The following is an 18,243-nucleotide window of genomic DNA, read 5'->3' as shown; positions in this document are numbered from 1 at the left end:
TCCTTCTAGTTGTGGCATGTGGGACGCCGCCTCAACGTGGCCTGACGAGTGCTGCCGTGTCCACACCCAGGGTCTGAACTAGAGAAACCCTGGGCCGCCGAAGTGGAGCGGACGAACTTAACCACTCAGCCACAGGGCCGGACCCTGATTCTTGTTTCTGAAGTTAAATTTTAAAAACCTTTTTAAATGGGAGCTGTGCTTACAGTGATAATATTTGAAATTGCCAAAAGTGAAAAATTGTAATCTCTTTTACGTTTTCTCAGCCACAATCTTTCCCTCATTGGGTATCATTATTGGAAGTAAATAGTTTTTTGGTTTTTTTTTTTTTACTGAGGTAACATTGGTTTATAATATTACACAAATGTCAGGTGTACATCGTTATATTTCAATTTCTATGTAGACTATATCGTGTTCGCCACACAAAGACTGATTACCAACCATCACCGCATGTGCCTAGTCACCCCTTTCGCTCTCCTGCCTCCCCTCTTCCCCTCTGATAATCACGTATCTAATCTGCGTATTTATGTGTTTGTTTGTAGTTGTTATTGTTTTTATCTTCTATTTGTGAGCTAGATGATATGGTATTTGACTTTCTCCCTCTGACTTATTTCACTTAGCATAATGCCCTCAAGGTCCATCTATGTTGTTGCAAATGGCTAGTTTTCATCGTTTTTATGGCTGAGTAGTACTCCATTGTGTATATGAACCACATCTTCTTTATCCATTCGTCCCTTGATGGGCAGGAAGTAAATAGTTTCTTACAGTTTAACCATTACCTCCCGTGGTCATTGTAGCATAGATCTCCAAGAGAAGTATTTAAATAGAGAAGGAACTGATGTAATTTGTTTTAATTTTATATGTCAAAAGTTATTTCTTAAAATCTGCATCAATGTTTAATTGTTTTGGGGTTTTGCTTTAAGAGACGGAAATGAGAGTGTTAGATTCAGTCCTTGCTGCTGCTTCACTGACGAAGGTGACCCAGGCACATCCTGTGACCTCAGTGTACCCTTCCCCTTTATCGTGTTAGGATGGCAGAGATCACCTTCCTTACAGGGAGGATGTGGAAGGAAGTTATTGAAGTGATTTCTCATTTACCGATAGAGAAATTGGGACTGAGAGAAGTTTTAGTTACATTTTCTAGGGCATGTGTTTTAGAAAACATTTAAGAAGTACCTATAATCCGTTTAAAATCACTTTATAACTCATTCTGCATCACCTATGTTGTTGCCAAAATGAACATTACTAGAATTTACCTGCCAAAGCACACAGTTGAATGTACACCAAAATTAGACTATATTTGTGTTGATCACCCTTCTTCCTTGAAGCTTCCTTTGTGCCGAGTTTTTACTTCTCTCTCTAACCTCAGATCTCCTCTGACCCTCAGACTCCTCCTTCTCACATCTTTTCGATTACACCGTCTCCACACGGAGGTCAACCCAGCTGGCTAGCTCCTTAGACTTCTCCTCATGCTGTACTTTTTTCCGTTGAAAATGTATCCACTCTGAAAACTTAGCTACTTCATCTCTGTGGGTAACCCCTTCACCTGTCTCACGTCCTGACCTCCTGGAACTCTTGTCGCATAGCGTCTGTTGCCTACTGGGCATTTCCACTTTGCTGTCCTTTTGTCACTTGCCAACACTTCAGATCATTGGACATTTCCATCTGCACGTCCTGTTGTTACTGTCACTGCAGACTCACTGTGTGAAACCTACAGTTCATCAGTGTGACCCATCTCTCTTCTCCTCTCTTTATTTCTCTGCCAGTACTGCCACCACTGATTCTGTTCTTTCCTCTCTTGAAATGTCCTCTTATGTCCCTTTGCTCTCATCCTTCTGTCCCACCCCTCTATACAGGCCATTATTCTTGAATACCAGCCGTGACACTACGTAAGACTTTCAACATTTTACCTCCACTTGTATCTCCGAGTCCCATTTCTCTCCACTGCTACTTCCCCCCCTTGCCCTCACACTTGAGGTCTCATCCATCCTGAATTTTCTTCACTTCCTTACTTACCATGCTCTCTGGGAGACTCGAGTTTCTTTCTGACCAGAGTATGAGATTCAGTATGTCTCCTAGAGTTACCTAATCAAGTCCAGTTTGGATCACCAAACAAAGGTACTACAGTTCAAACTCTTGTGATACCTAAGTCCTTTCTACAAGAGGTTGTTCTATGTCCTCCAAAAAGTCAAGGGACAAGGAATTCTCTCAAGGCAGCACATTCCATTAGTGGACAGTTCTGTCTGGCAGTTCTTTACTACCTTTTGGTCTTGCAGCTACCCCTTGAAGTGAAGGAGAAAAATCTAAATCCTTTTCCATAAACCAACTTGCAGATAATTAAAGTGCTCAAGACACTCCCCCTCCCAGCCCAGGTCTCTTTTTTGCTTTATAATTGATCCTGTTGCCACCTGCTCCCCTGAACGTCTTCAGTCTTCAACGTCTCTCTTCAGGTTGACACATAGGTCTGACCCTTCTGTTCGTACTGAGGTCCGACCTGTTGGGAATTGTTTCCATGATTCTACTTCATGCCATTCCACTTCTCGGAGACTCAGGAAGATGAAAAGAAGATTTCTTAATCCAGGGTGGGCTTTGGGGCTCCATGAATGGCCTGAAACTACACACAGCATTTCCTGTCTCATGAGCATATGTGCATTTGGGGAAAAGGATCTGTTTTGAGGGAGAGGATAGATTTTTATCACATTCTCAAAGGGGGTCCATGAGTCACAAAGAGATTTAAAAAACCATTGGACTGAGTGATATCTGAGGACCCTTCCACTTGTAACGTTCTCTAAGTCAAAGGTACTAAAACACACAACATTTTCTTATTCCCTTGAGAGGAAGTCAAAGACCAACTATTACTCGGCCTGTTATTCAGTGACAATAAAGAGATAGAATCTGACAGACCCCCTAGATACAAGGTGATACCAACTGAAAAAGTGACAGCTAAACCTTTTCTGTCTTGTGTGGTAATCACTTTCCTCTCACCGGAAATGTTCCAACAAAAATTTAATTGTCATCTCTCTAAGATAGTATATAAGGAATTTTTAAAAATCATGTAAAAAGCTGGTCTCTAAGGGGGCTGGCCCCGTGGCCGAGTGGTTAAGTTCGCGCGCTCCGCTGCAGGCGGCCCAGTGTTTCGTTGGTTCGAATCCTGGGCGCGGACATGGCACTGCTCATCAAACCACGCTGAGGCAGCATCCCACATGCCACAACTAGAAGGACCCACAACGAAGAAGATACAACTATGTACCGGGGGACTTTGGGGAGAAAAAGGAAAAAATAAAATCTTTAAAAAAAAATACATTTAAAAAAAAAAAAAAAAAAAGCTGGTCTCTAAGATCTCTTCCGAGTCAGATTCCATGAGAGCTAGGTGCCAAGTTTTTGCTCATGCTCTTGTCTCAGCCTGAAATAACCTTTTCTCACTTCCCTCCTTTCTCCTTTTGATATTCTTTCTATGTAGCCTTTTTCCTCTTCCGGTTTAGCGACTGCCTCCCACATCCTCCCATAGCTCTGTGTAGATACCTCTGTTTTAGCGCTCATCGCCTCTAGAACTCACTGTTGCGGGAGTGTGTGGGTGTGATGCCCCAGTAGATTGTCAGCTCCTTGAGGGCAGGGGTTGTTATAGATCTCTGTATCTCCACTGCCTTAGCGTACTTCATATATAATAAGCATTTAATAATAAATGTTTCAGTAACTGCCCCTACCATGGGTCTAAGGCCTTGCAGAAGTCATTCATCATTCTTAGTGATGGAGTTTCCCCCTCTGTCAGGTGGAAGGGCCGGACCAGGTGCTCTGTCAGGTCTCCTCCAGTTCCAGTGCTGTGACTCTGTCAGTGTTCCACTGTAATTTGTCTGCCTCACTCAGGCAGCGAACACATTTAAGTACCATTTATCCTCACAATGTATGCTCGTGCTCGTGTATTTGTGCATTAGGTTTTCCAGCTCCCTCCATATTTATCACAAGCAAATTGCTATTTGACAGGTTTATGATTTTAAAAAGAAACATAGGAACAAAGTGATCCATCACTGCATATGCTTGAACATGAGACCCCACTGTGTGGCTTCCACTGAGAGTTGTATTTGCCCACTTTTGACAAGGAGAAATTGATTCTATCAGACACTTCAGAAATAAGCAGGCTCCTTCCCATTCCAGGAGTATTCAAGTGTCCATTGCCATGAATACAGGACCTGAGAGAGGTCTGAGAGGTGTAATTGGCTTCCACAGCTTTATCTTAACAGCTTAACCTCTATATAAAAGTAATGATTACTTCTATTTATATAGTGCTTTCCAGCTTACAAAGTTCTTATACATTAATACATTAAATCCATACAATAACTGAACAAAATAGACAGGACAACTATCCTTAATCTCGTTTGATAGATAGGAAAAATAACACAGAGAGGTTAACTTGGCTGAAATCACACAGCTGGGAAGAGAGAGAGTTGGCACGGGAATCTCAGTCCTGCCCGAAGCCATGGCTCCTACTGTTGCTTGGTTCAGGGGAATCATCCCACCAGCCACACCTATGCTGGAGGCTGTCTCCAGATGCTAGCACCCATCTGATAGGCCAGCATGGCTAGCTTTTTTCTGACCTATACCTATAAGAGTAACTGTTGGTGGCAGAACCAGGCCCCAAGTCAGCTTTTCTCCTAACCCAGTGCTTATTCAGTTGTGCCAGTGTTGCTTCCAGCGATTGTTAAAAGAGTGGTGCCAAGCCACCAGCAACTCTACAGCAGAGTTCAATACAGAATTCCTGTTACTCTCGAAGCTAACATAGCAGAGCATATCAATACCCTCCTAACCCTTGAGAAAGTTAAGGAAATGAGTTGGCCTCCAGCCTAGAGCCGGACTATGAACAAGAATGGCATCAGGGCAGAGCCCAGTTAAATCGGTACAAACTAACCAGACGGCCCTCTTCTGTGGAAGCCATTTTAGTCAAATCTCTCCAGTCTCTCTTGGGTCCTCTATTCATGGCAATGGAAACTTGAGTGCTCATGGAATGAGAAAGAGCCCTCTTATTTCTGCAGTGTCTGGTAGAATTAATTTCTTCTTGTCATAGCTAGGAAAATACAGCTCTCTGTGGAAGCTAAATAGTGGGGTAGAAAAAAACAGCAGCTTCCATGACTCAGACTTTCCAGGCGCAGAGGCAGATCTGTGCCGTACTGTGCAAATGGGCACATCCAGTCCTGAGACACTGACGCCATTGGACGGTGAAGGCATTTAAGTTATTGCCCTTGATCTGGTTCTCTGCACAAGTAATCTTTTTTAATTTGTTCTGCTTTATCTCCCCCAACCCCCCCGTACATAGTTGTATATCTCAGTTGTGGGTCCTTCTAGTGGTGGCACGTGGGATGCCGCCTCAATGTGGCCTGACGAGTGGTGCCATTTGCGCGCCCAGGATCCGAACCGTCGAAACCCTGGGCCACCGCAGCACAGCATGCAAACTTAACCACTCAGCTACGGGGCCAGCCCCTCAAGCAATCTTTTGATCACTTAGTTTCTCCTTGGCCCTTTTTTTGCAATAGTCATCTAGGCTACTGATTTCTAGTAATCCCCCATCCTTGGGTCTTAGATCTGCTTTTGGAACGGATTTGCAGCAGCAACATGTCCCTTAAATCTTCTTCTGTGGGTGAAACAGGCCCAGTTCCTTCAGCCCATCATTTGGAGATCCTCTTCACCCTGTGGTGCACAGGACCGGAAGCAGATGTTGTCAAGGATCTGATCCTCAGTTGACTTTCTCACCTTCTTATACTGTGAGCCCCTGGGGAGCTGCAAAGATTGCTCTACGAAAGACAGTGCAAACCAGACTCACTGGAAACCCACCAAAAGCTGTTGTCTGGCCAATTCCCTTTAAGATAATAGAAAAAAGAAGAGGAAGAGGGACTGTTTTATACATTAAATTCTGCTTTGTTAATAAATTTCCTGCAAAAATGTTACTATGTCAAGGACGGGATTTTTTTTTCAATTCAATTTTTCACATAAACTAGAATAACATTGGTTCTTTTTCTGGTATTTATTTCTTAAACTTGACAAAAATAGGTCAAGTTATAACATAGCCTACCATGAAGATTAGAGATCTCTGATATCCTGTAATAAATTAGTTCGAGGAAAAAAACCCTAAATTTCAGGACAATTATTGAGTCTGAGGGTTTAGGACTAAAAGCTACAATGGAAGCTAGTTTGAAGTGCTGTTAATGGTTACTTTGATGTGACATTACCGGTTTCTTCATATGACCCAACTCATTTTTTAAATGATGGAAGAAGATTAAGTGAAATTTTAAAAAATGACTCTGGCATTGATATTAATTTTACCGGAAACAGTAAAGCAGCTGAGTTCCCTCTCAGCTCTGTGTGTAGTTTACTGTGCAGCCTCGGGTAAGTCACTTATCTCTCTGCCTCAGTTTCCTCATCTACCAACCAACAGTGTCACCCTCAGTAAACTGAGGTTCTTTCAAGCTCTTAGACTATGAGCACTGGTTCTGGACCTTTTTCCCTGGGGAGACACATGCACATGGGGTCATGGTCTGCTCCAGGAGAGGTATCCTCTGTGTGTGTGTGTGTGTGTGTGTGTGTGTGTGTTGTCATTGTTGTTGTTTTAAGGCAGCAGAATGGATGAAATAGGATGCAGGTTATGCATAATTCCTGGTCCTCACCCCACCCACTTCACCCCAGTGATCGAGAACCACTGCTCTGGAGAACTTCACAACTGCGGGCTATGTGCCACCTAGAAGATTTATTTTAAAGTGTCAATTTTTTAAAAGCATTAATTTATTTCTATTCATAAGCTGAGGGTCCAATTCTATATTCTGATGGTTACATTCTTTCTCCCGAACCTGCTTACCTTGTCCTGCCAAAATGGCAGAACAGCCCACTGCAAAGCTCGCCTCCAAAGAAGTCTCTGGAGGGCAGGGCCTCCCTGTTTTCTGGACATCCTGATCACTCTAAAACCTTGGAACCCCTGTTTGCCCTGTGGCTGCCTTGGTTGGAGGCCCAGAAGGGTCTGCAGCAGCAAGGTTTGCCCCCAGGCTGATTGTACAGTGGCTTGTTGGAATTAAAAAGGAAAGCCATTTGGTTTCCTGAAAGAAAGAGGAATGACTACGCAAATAACGAAGTCTAATTTACCATCTCAAAGCCCCTCTTAAGGGCAGCGAGTTCCATGTAGACACCAAGCCAGCCAACCACGTGTGTGTCTGTCTAAAGGACCCATGTTCTCTTAAAGCAGCAATAGTAAAAGGAGCAGCATGCCCTCTGCCTGCCAGGAGCAAGGCTGTTAGATCAATTAGCAGCACTTCACCCTCCCAGATGCTTCCACCTTCTGAAAAGCAGCCTTCTCCCAGAGAGATCACACTGAAGTGGCACCTGCTAGCATCCATCTGAACCTCAGCTACCGTCCAGCTAGCCTGTCGAATGTCGTGCAGCACGCTCAAGTGTCAGCAGTTGGCAAAGTGTATAACAGAACCAGAGTCAAATAAAAACATGACAGCTGTGCAGGGGTTACCACCACCCGGCTGGCCACTTGCTTAGGGTGAGACTCAGTGAGAAACTGTTAGAAAAGCAAGCTTGGACCCCAGATCAGGGGCTGCACACAAGAAGAAAGACCTTCAGAAGGGGAGTTAAGTTGACAAGGCTTTATATCAAAGTGTAACCCAGATATCTGTCATCTGGGTCTTCCCTGTCCCTTGAGATCTAAATAAGCTTTGCTTTAAATTCCACAGTCTGTTTGGGCCAGCCCCCGTGGCCTAGTGGTTAGGTTCAATGTGTTCTGCTTCGGTGGCCTGGATTTGGTTCCTGGGCACGTACCTACACCATTCGTCTATCAGCGGCCATGCTGTGGTGGCAACCCACATACAAAAAGAGGAAGATTGGCAGCAGATGTTAACTTGGGGAAAATAAATTCCATAGTGTGTGGAAATCTGAATTCTATGACTTCTTGGGGGCTTAGGGTCTCTGCCTCAGCTCTTGCTTCTGTGTCTGGTATCTTAGCTCTGTGATTTGTCAGACTGCCTGTAAAAGAGCATGTCTGAGTGTGGCAGACCCTACAAAAAGTTGGTGTTATTGAGGAGAATCACATTTCACATCCTCTAATGGTATAGTTAAGAGTCCATATGAGGCTTTCCTTCTTCTCTTACGTCTTGCTACTCAAGGTGTGGTAAGAGGACCAGCAGCAGCTGTTTAGCCTGGGTCCTTGTTAGAAATGCAGAATTCTGAGTGCCTGCCCAGGCTTGCCAGGTCAGAAGCTCAACTTTAGCAAAATCTCAGGAGACTCAGGTCACTCAAGTGTGAGGAGCACAGATCTGAAGTCCTTTCCTCTCACCCCTCAGGGGCAGGGGCCTCTCTGCCCTGGCCTTGTCTGCACGGTGTCCATCTCTCATCTTCTCTGTCTCCCCCTTCCCTTCTCTCCCTTGTTCTTTCATCAACTTCCTCCCTGTGAAGAGCTACAAACAAATTCTTTGTGTCGTGACACAGCAACCCTCTGCTCTGGAGCCTCAGAGTGCTGACCACCTAGGCCATGAGGTCTCGCCTTCCACCAGCTTTCGGTCCTGTCCCCAAGGTTAGTAGAGTCTTTGTCTAAACAAGATCCCCCCTAAGAGGAGCTCCGATACCAGTCACTGTGATAAAAGACATCTCTGCATCTCATTACAAAAGATATCCTGGATTTTATACAGACATTTGGCTTCCAAACAGACCCCCAAATCAATTCTGTATTATAGGCTATCATGTAAGTGTTAGGCCTGGGGAAACTGAGTCTCCGAGAGAAGAGTCACTCACTCGAGGTCACGTTGTGGTTATTGGCAGAGGCAGGACCAGAAAAGTTCCTATACTTCCCAGGGCAGGGTTCTCACTGCATCCCTGATCACTCTGCTTTAAACTGACCCCTTCAGCGGCCCCCCAGTTCTCTTCCTGAGCAGTAACTGAATCATTTGGGCAGCAAATGTGCATTGGGTGCCTGCTGTGTACGTCAGCACCATTCACATAGCAGAAGAAGCACTGCAGGCTGTTTTTCCATACTACTTGCCTTCACCCAGCCCGCTCCCTCAGACTGGGACCCTCATTCCCACCTCTCTGCCTGGCAAACTCATACACGTCTTTGAGAATCAACAGCCGGGACCTTCTGGATTCCTACAGACAAAATTACTCACTCCTCTCTCTGTGCAATCACGTGTAATCACGTTTCTTCCTTCATGTCTTAGGTCTCTGTTTTCCCAGCTGTCCTCCTCTGGGTAGAAAGTTCCTCAAGGGAGGGCTGAGCTCTGTGGCCCTGGTGCCCAGCACAGGAGAGGCTCAGGAAATGTCCTCCTTTCTTTCTCTTGGAAATCCCTACAAATTAACGGCATTGGTCAATCAAACAACCCCGTCCTTTTCTCAGCCCTTCGTCCTCAACCCCTCGCTGCTTTCTGAACCTGCGCTGAGATCCACCTGCCACTCATTTCTAGACCTGGCCTCTCCTTGCCAGCCCTTCTGTTCTCTTGCTGCCCAAAGTTTCAGCTCAGCTACCAGCTACTTGTGTATGACTTTTTGAAAATCATCTTACCTTCTGGACCACATCTGCAAATGAGTGGGTTTGACTCATTAGCTAGAGCTCTCGATGTCAGTATTGCAGCTCACAAGTGTATTCAAATCAGTTGCAAGGTGCTTTGTCATTTTTTCATATAATCATTAAGGTTTGCCAATGGTTTTTTTTTTTTTAATTTTTAGAAAGTTAAATGTTGTCCCCATGGCTGTCATGCTCAGCTGCATTCTGATGTGCTTTCTGGAATAGGAGAAAAGGCTTGGGGCACACACACCTCGGGACTGTGTTATGTCTCACAAAAAGTTTCCTAGTTATTTGTCATGTGTGTCTCAACAGTGCAAAGGTTGATCTGTAAGATTCTTTTCAGCTCCATCATCTTTTGAGCTATCTAAGGTCTGGGGAAAAGACTGCTCCCAGAATGTGTGAATTTCCAAACCTCCTGTGATGTTAGCTCCTCTTAGAATTTAAATCTCATCAGGAACTTGAGCAAGTGACCCTCTTTTAATTTTCTCCTCTTCCTCCTTGGCTTTGCTTCCAGGAAGCGAGAGGAAGAGAACAAGCGAAGAGAGGCAGAACAGCAGAAGGGAAGGCTGAGCCCAGATTCCTGCAGACCCCAAGCCCCTCCCTGTCTGCCCAGCACCCAGGGTGAGCCCTGCAAGCAGAGCGGGGCCCCCGGAAAACAGCCTCCCCCCAGCGACGTGGCCCAGGACTGCGACGAGCAGGGAGCCGGCAGAGGGTTTCCAGGCGGAGGGTCTCCAAGCAGAGCCCCCCAGAAGGGGCAGCGTCTTTCCCCAGACATGCAGGGAACAGACCCCAGAAAGCCAAACGGTAGGTGTATTGCCTTTGTTCTCTGATGCCAGCCTACAGACTGTGGGCTCTCTCGATTGGTGTATTCAGACCATTCACATTTAAGGTAATTATGTCAGCCCTGACATCTGCCATTTTATTTATTTTCTATATATTTGCTCTGGTTCTCATTCCTGTTTCTCTTTTCTTTCCTTCCTGTGGGTTGCTTGAACATCTTCTAGCGTTCCATCTTGATTAATTTATAGTTTTTGAGTGTATCTCTACAGTTTTTGTGGTGGTTGCTCTGAATATTACAATCAACATAAGTGACGTATGACAGCCTACTGGTGCCAGCATTTTGCCACTTTGAGTGAAATGTGGAAACCTCACTCCCATTTAGGCACCTATACCTCGCTGTGGTATCAGATGGTGGTGTAATTTTTGTTTCAATCATCAAATATAATTTATAAAACTCATGAGGAAAAGGATGGTCTATTTTACGTACCATATTTTTGTTTTTTCTGTTGTTTCATCTTCCTTCTTGGTGCTCCAGATTCCTTCTTTCATCATTTCCATTCTGTTTGAAGAACTTTCCTTAACCAATATTTGAGAGTAGCTCAGCCAGCAACAATTTCTTTGTGTTTTCCTTTGTCTGAGAATATTTTTATTTCCTTCCTGAAGAATTGTTAAATCAGATCTAGAATTCATGGTTGGAATTCTTTTCTTTTAGCTTTTCTTTTCTTTCAGCTCTTTAAAAAGACTGTGCCACTTCCTTCTGGCCTCCATGGTTTCAGATGAGAAATCCACTGTCGTTCACATTGGTGTTCCTTGGTAGTGGTCCTAGGTAGCATGTCATTTCTCTCTGGCTGCTTTCAAGATTTTTTCTTTGCCTCTAGTTTTTGAATTGTTTAATCTGGTGTTTCTGGGTGTGACTTTTGGAGTTTATCCTGTTTGGATTTGGCTTAGTCTGTTGGGGGTGCCCACGACCACCCCTAGGTTCAATAATTGGCTAGGAGTTCTCACAAGACTCAGCATAGAGTTGTACTCACAGCTATGATTTATTATAACAAAAGGACACAAGCGAAATCAGCAAAGGGAAAAGGCATGTGGAGCGAAGTCTGGAGGAAACCAGATACAAGCTTCCAAGAGCCTCTCCCAGCGGAATCACACAGGATGCGCTTAATTCCTCCAGCAATGAATTGTAACAACCAGATAGGCAAGCTTCTGTCTACCAGGAAAGCAACCTAGACCGAGGACTCCAGGATTGTTATCGGGGTCAGTCATCTAGGTACCCTCTGCCTAGCATATATCAAAATGCTAGACTCCCAGAAGGAAAGCAGGTATTCAGCATAAGCTGTCTTATTTGCACAAAGCAGTTTAAGCACATTGAGCTGTTCTTACCAGTTAGGAAATGGTAAGAACCCTCCAGAAATGCCAACACAGTGCAAAAAACAAATAATGTCTTAGTGTTATTATGAAAATAGTTTTGACCTTATGGACCCCAGAAAGGTCTCTGGGATCTCATGGTTGCCTAACTCAGGGTTTGGGTAATTCGATCTATCTCTCTGAACCTCAGCTTCCTTAGCTAGAAAATGGGAGTATACTCTCTACCCTGCAAGGCAATTATGAATAGAAATAAAACAATTAATCTAGAGTACTTGTTATAGCCATGTCCCACAGTAGGTCTTCAGTAACTACTATTGTTAAGCTACACTGCTGATCTAGTTCAGACTAACTACATAAAAGTACACATGAGTGACCACAAACATTTCCAGACTGTAATTCCATAACCCACTTTCCTGTGACAGAGCATCAGCAATGTATACCTTAAGGATCCTGTGATGCTTTGTTGTATTTTCATTCGACCAGCATTAACTAGATTCCCATGATGTGACAGCCATATTGAATTTCCTCAAGTTCTTTCTTAGCTTGGGGCCTTTGCATATAACATTCCCTCTATCCATGTGGATAAAAAGTGCCAATTATTGTGCCACTGAATGACACAGCTCACCTTTCTCCATTGCAATAGCAATTTCTTCTCTCCTCTTCCAGCCTTCACTAACAGTCTCTTCATTGCCTTTCTAGCTTCCACTCACCGATCAGTCCCAAAGCTAATTCCATGGGGTTTGGAGTTTTGTTAGGGCAGCACCTCTCTTTTATAGGTATTGGTTTGTATGTTGGTTATCTCTTGTGGCATAACAACCCACACCCAAAACTAAGTGGCTTAAAGCAACAACGTTGTATTATTTCTCACATTTCTGAGGGTTGGCTGGGCCGTTCCTCTACTGGATCACCTGGGCTTACTCATGTGGCTGTTAGAAGGTTGGCTGGGCTGGAAAGTCCAAGGCAGCTTCCTTTACGTGTCTGGCAATTGGTGCTGGCTCTTAGCTAAGATGTCTTAGTTCTCTTCTATATGACCTTTCATCCGCCAGTAGGTTAGACCATCTTCCTTTCATGTTGTCAGGACAGTGTTCTGAGAGAGAGGAGGCAGAATCTACAAGCCCTCTTGAGGCCTCAGCTCCAGAACTTTCACATCATTCTGCCACATTCTGTTGATCAGAGCACGTCACAAGTTCAGCCTAGATTCAAGGGCTGGAGACATAGACTCCACTTCTGGATAGAAGATGTTGCAAAATCACGTTTCAAAGGTGAGTACATCCTGAGATGGGAAGAGTCTTTGGCCGTTAAACAATCTATCGTGAGGAGCAATGTGTCTCTTACTTCTGTCTTCCTAACACCTAGCAGGGCGTCTGGCACATAAGAGATGTAATAAATATTTGTTGAATGTATAGCTGTGTGGTACTAGCTAGGTGCTTGAGATTCAGAGATGAAAGACAGATTGTTAACCACGACGTGGAAAGTATTCATTGGGTATGCTCACGTTTTCTGTAACAGAGGCCCATTTTTATGGGAAAGCTTTGCTTCTACTCAGTTCACTAAATCCCTTCTGCCCACATCATTCAGCAGATACGTTTTGGAGTCCACAGTAAGTGCCAGCCACATTCAATTGTATTTAAGGCGAAGGACCGTACCATGAGCATCTTTCCTTTAGCAGTGAGCACAATATTGGTTACATAGGTAGATACTTTTTGACCTGACTCCCCTTAGAAAGCACCTATTAAAAGTTTGATTGGCTAGGGCTCTGTACCCCCACAATTATACTTAAGCCCTGCAACTTCAAATGGACAATGTTTTTTCTCCTAATCGAGTGCTCTACAGAGCAGAGAGAAGGGGAAGCATAGTTATTTCAGACTTCTTACAACTATACAGGATAATTGTGGTTTGTGTTCACCTGATTATAAAACACTTGAGACAGTTATGCATCAAGGCCAATCCGATCTACTATAGGCCTGATCACATTCAGATAGAGTCATCTCGCATCCTGAAAAATCCGTGAAGTTTCAGCTTTTAATAGCCAATCCTTTTGTCCTTTAATTACGCTGAGATTAGACTTCCTCTCCTCACTTTTTGTTGAAAGGCAATCTAGTACATGGTTTTGTAATGATTTTCAAGCCATGTAGGGCTCATGAAATGAATTTGGTGGATTGGACCAGGATAATTTTCACGAAATAGACTGCCATAGAAAATATCAAAGTATATTGCACATTTTAAAGGTAATAAGTTCCATTTCAGTTAAATGTCTATGTATATTGTGTGTGTGTGTACACATATGTGTATATGGTTATCCTGGGCTGCAATGTAAGACTTAATTCTTGGTATGAGTTATTGTCCAATAAATTTGAAAGTTACTGTTCTAGAGCAGTTCTGAAGCAGAGGAGCTCCTCATTCATTTGAAGGTAGGAAGTGGTGTCCTGAATAAGGGACCTTTGGGAAGAGCCAGATTCAAATATGCAGAGGGCCTCAGGAAAGCCCAGCATCAAGACTTTGGGGAGAGTTGAAGGAAGAGAGGCCAATGAGCCTGATCCAGATGAAAGGAGAGGGAGCTCCAGTTTCATGGGCAGCCGTTGCCCTTGTTGACCTTCCTAAGAGGCCAGAGTACAAAGGAAAATAGGGACATACTCCTAGGAATCAAGACTGGCCATTGACTAGAGCTTCTTGAGCATAGTATTCCTGGGAAACGCCCACAGAACTGGGCAAAGGACACTCCAAGCTGCTTTATGTTTGGCCACATAAAGAAGGGTCGTGGCTGCTTCAACTACTCAGTGCTCAGGCAGTGTAGACCTTGCGGGTAGGAGCAGCCCAGCAGGAAGCTAGAGATGGGAAGTATTGACCCCTTCTTTTTTCCCTTCATCCGATCTCGTGGAGGTAGAGAATGTTAGATCTCAAGGGTCGTTGGAGATCATCTAGTACAGTCTCCTCAACACAAGTCGGAAAACGGAGGCCCTGAAAGAGGAGTTTGCCAGGGTCTCTTAGCAGGTGATTTCTTTCTTCTCTCTTATACTAATTCTTCTCTTCTTGTTGTTGACAATGAGCGCAGAGCCTGAAGGCTAAGTGCACAAGCTTTAGAGTCAAATAACCTAGGTTCACATGGGGACCCTGCCATTTACTGGCTGTGTAATCTTGAGCAAGTTACTTAACCTCTCCAAGCCTCCATTTCCTTATTTGTAAAAAAGAGACCATAATGCATGTCTTAGAAAATTCTGAACATTAATGAGATAACCCATGTAAAGATTTAAACACAATGCCTAAAGCGCTCTATAAATATGAGCTGTTATTATAACTAACCTCATTATTGTTTCAAAAGGGGGAAGGAAGGAGAGATAATGTTTCAAAAGATCCCTGTGGCTGTGTGGAGGATGGATTTGGAGGACCAGACAGGGCCTCCACTAGACACAGTAGCAGCAGAGTGATGAGTAGGGATGGACTGGAGAGGGAGAATTGAGATGGCTTGGTGGCAGATTGCTTGTAGGAGGTGGTGAGATGAAGTTGTCTTTGAGTCACTGTGGTTTTCAGGAGCGTCTAGTGGAGGAGAAACTCACTGTTCTAAGGGCAATCCCTGGTGTTTTCTTATTCTCACCACATGGGCTGCCAGAGCCAGTGGGGTGACTGGTGGGAGTATAGTGGGCCCTTACGTTTGGTGCATGTACAGTCGCCAAGGCAGCAAATTCAATTGCCGCCTATAAGCCAAAGACTCCCTGACCTCTTGTCCTTGCTCCAGTTGTTTATAGTCAATTATTTACTTGTGTCCTCGCTTGGATGTCCCGAAGGCATCTCAAACTTCAACCTATCCAAGACAGAGCTGATTATGATTTCATGTAAAGCTTCTCCCTCTATTTGTTAAGACGCACTCATCCATGTGTATGTTCAATCCAGGAGTAAAATCTAGTTATTATCTTCTTTTTCTTTACCATCCATATCCAATCTATCACCAGGTCTTGTCACCTTTACTTCCTAAATATCTTTCAAATCCATTCTCTCTATCTCATCCACCGTCACCACCACGCTGTCTACCTAACATCATCCTACCTTTATCTCTGACTCGGGCCCTTGCAGTAGCTTCCTAACTGGTCTTAATTATTGACTCTGACTCCTCTAATCCATGTTCCTCTCTGTGAGCAGATTGGTCTCTTCAAATGAAATCTGCAGGTCACTCCCTACTCAGGGCCCTGGGATCAACCACTTCTCCAAGGAACCCTGGTTCCTTTTGTTGATGAATGGTGTTAGAAACCAAGATCTGAGTGCTAGGTGGGTATATGACTATTGGAGTGTCATTGCTCGTAAGCCATATCAGCAGACAGAGCTAAGAAATACTTATATCTGTTTTGCATCGGACTGTGTCTGTGTATATTACAAACACACACACACCCCCCCCACCGTGAGTTCGTCTTGATACCTCCAATTCCATTCAACACCACAGGGTTTATTCTAGCTTCTCTCTTGCTTTATTTGAAATGTCTTCTCCAACAGTGAAAGACCTGGCTCCCGTTGCTATGATGTATATTCTTCTTTATTCAATCCTTTACACACGTAAAGTAGTTTCAGAATTGCTAACCCACACTCTTGTGAGAAACAAACTTACTAACTAGAGGACTGTCTTTACATGCATTTCTTTTTGTCCTTAATCATATTCAGCTGAAATATAGTTTTATAAGTTACTTAGAGCAGTTCTTTTCCTCCTCACCTTTTAGTGTGGTTACCTTATTTATTTGTAACACAGGTTTATTTGTTATTGTTGATATTCCATTTTGGGTTCTCTCTCACATCCTAGTTGATTTTAATTGTTATGGTTTTTTTCTTCTTGTAGTTGGGTACTTTTTATTTAAACAGAAAATGATATTTTTTCCTAATGATAAAAATAGCTAATGTACATTACAAAAAATTATAAAACAGAGAAAAGAACAAAGAATAAAATAAAAATTCTCCTTAGTCTTAAGATAAACAACTATTTTCACTTTGGTGCAAATCCTTCTAGTAGAACTTTTTTTTTTTGGTGAGGAAGATTTGCCTCTGAGCTAACATCCATTACCAGTCTTCCTCTTTTTTTTTTTTTTTTTTGGCTTGAGGAAGATTAGCCTTCAGCTAACATCTGTGCCAGGCTTCCTCTATTTTGTATGTGGGATGCCCCCACAGCATGGCTGATGAGTGGAGTAGGTCCGTGCTGAGATTCAAACCTGCGTACCCAGGCCGCCAATGTGGAGTGCACTGAACTTTAACCACTCAGCTGTTGGGCCAGCCCCATCTTTTTTTTTTTTTTTATTCAGAAAATTGTGGGCATACTGTTTTGAGATCTTTTTACGTTATCTCTTTGTTTTCAACAAAAATGTGTTACATTAAATGCTTAGTATTATATCAGATTATGAATACAGCCTGGTTTGTTTAATCATGCCTGTGTTATGGGACATATAAACTAAATAGTCTTTCATATAAATTTTTGTGTGCATCTCTAATTATTTTTTTTTTTTTGAGGAAGATTAGCCCTGAGCTAACTACTGCCAATCCTCCTCTTTTTGCTGAGGAAGACTGGCCCTGAGCTAACATCCGTGCCCATCTTCCTCTACTTTCTATGTGGGACGCATACCACGTCATGGCTTTTTGCCAAGCAGTGCATGTCCACATTGGGGATCCGAACCTGTGTACCCCGGGCTGCCAAGAAGCAAAACATGCGAACTTAACTGCTGCACCACTGGGCCGGCCCCTCTAATTTTTATGGCTCTTTAAACATGTTGGCAAATTTCATCCCAGGAAGGTTGCAGAAAGTTGTGTCACTCTTTTAAAAGGAAAAAACAAAAAAACTTTCTCCAAACATTTAGACAAATAATGGTTTTACTGAGTCCTAGCTAGCAGGATAGAATTTTGTCCTATTTTTGTTTGGCTTTGTGTATTTATTTTCTGGATTGTTCACTGATGTCCTCTGTCCATTTTTATATTGACTTTTCATTTTCTTAATATTTCTAAAAACTCTTTATATAGTAAGGATAGTAACCTTTGTCTATTATATATAACAAATGTCTTTTTTTAGTTTACCTTTTAATTCAGTTTAATTTTTTTCTTTTGAGGTTTGTCTCCTTGTGGTTTTATGCTAAGAAAAGGTTTTTCCCACTTCAAGATCTAATAGGCACGTATTTTTTCCAATTTTTACTATCCCATATTTAATTTATTATATAGCGAGGCTGGAATCTAATGATTTCCTTTTAGAGAATACGCAGTCATTCTGGCCGTACACGTGGAGTAACCGGAGCTGCAAGCCTGGCAGTGGCTTCGTGAAGCATGGCCTCTGGAGGTGTGCAGCGCCCCTCTCCGGGGCCCCTCCCCGGGGCTCTGAGCAGCTCCTTTGCTCCTCACAAATTCAAGTGCTCTCTTTATTATATATTTTCATATTTGGGTATATTTTTAGCTTTCTATTCTTTCTCACTGATCCATCTTTAGTAATACCCCATCACATTACTTTTATCGTTACTAGTTAATAGCATCTAATAATATGTAGCAGTCTCTCCATTATTTTTCTTCTTTCCCCCTTTTAATAGAGTTTACTTTTTAGAGCAGCTTTA

General features: G+C 43.2%; 1 protein-coding gene across 2 annotated transcripts in view; it reads left to right on the top strand.

Annotated features, from left to right (window-relative positions):
* INVS (inversin) overlaps positions 1–18,243 on the top strand; it is a 142,435-nt gene that overhangs the window by 106,416 nt on the left and 17,776 nt on the right. For both annotated transcript variants that reach the window (XM_014842223.3, XM_070519127.1), the window contains one exon: positions 10,047–10,336. In XM_014842223.3, coding sequence (XP_014697709.1) covers positions 10,047–10,336 — 290 coding nt within the window. The remainder of the gene's footprint in view (positions 1–10,046; positions 10,337–18,243) is intronic.

The sequence above is a fragment of the Equus asinus genome, chromosome 10 (genome assembly GCF_041296235.1).
Source record: "Equus asinus isolate D_3611 breed Donkey chromosome 10, EquAss-T2T_v2, whole genome shotgun sequence".
In the NCBI taxonomy this organism is placed as follows: Eukaryota; Metazoa; Chordata; class Mammalia; order Perissodactyla; family Equidae; genus Equus; species Equus asinus.
Note: the sequence above shows the minus strand (reverse complement) of the source record. Positions and strands in the feature narration are given on the sequence as shown.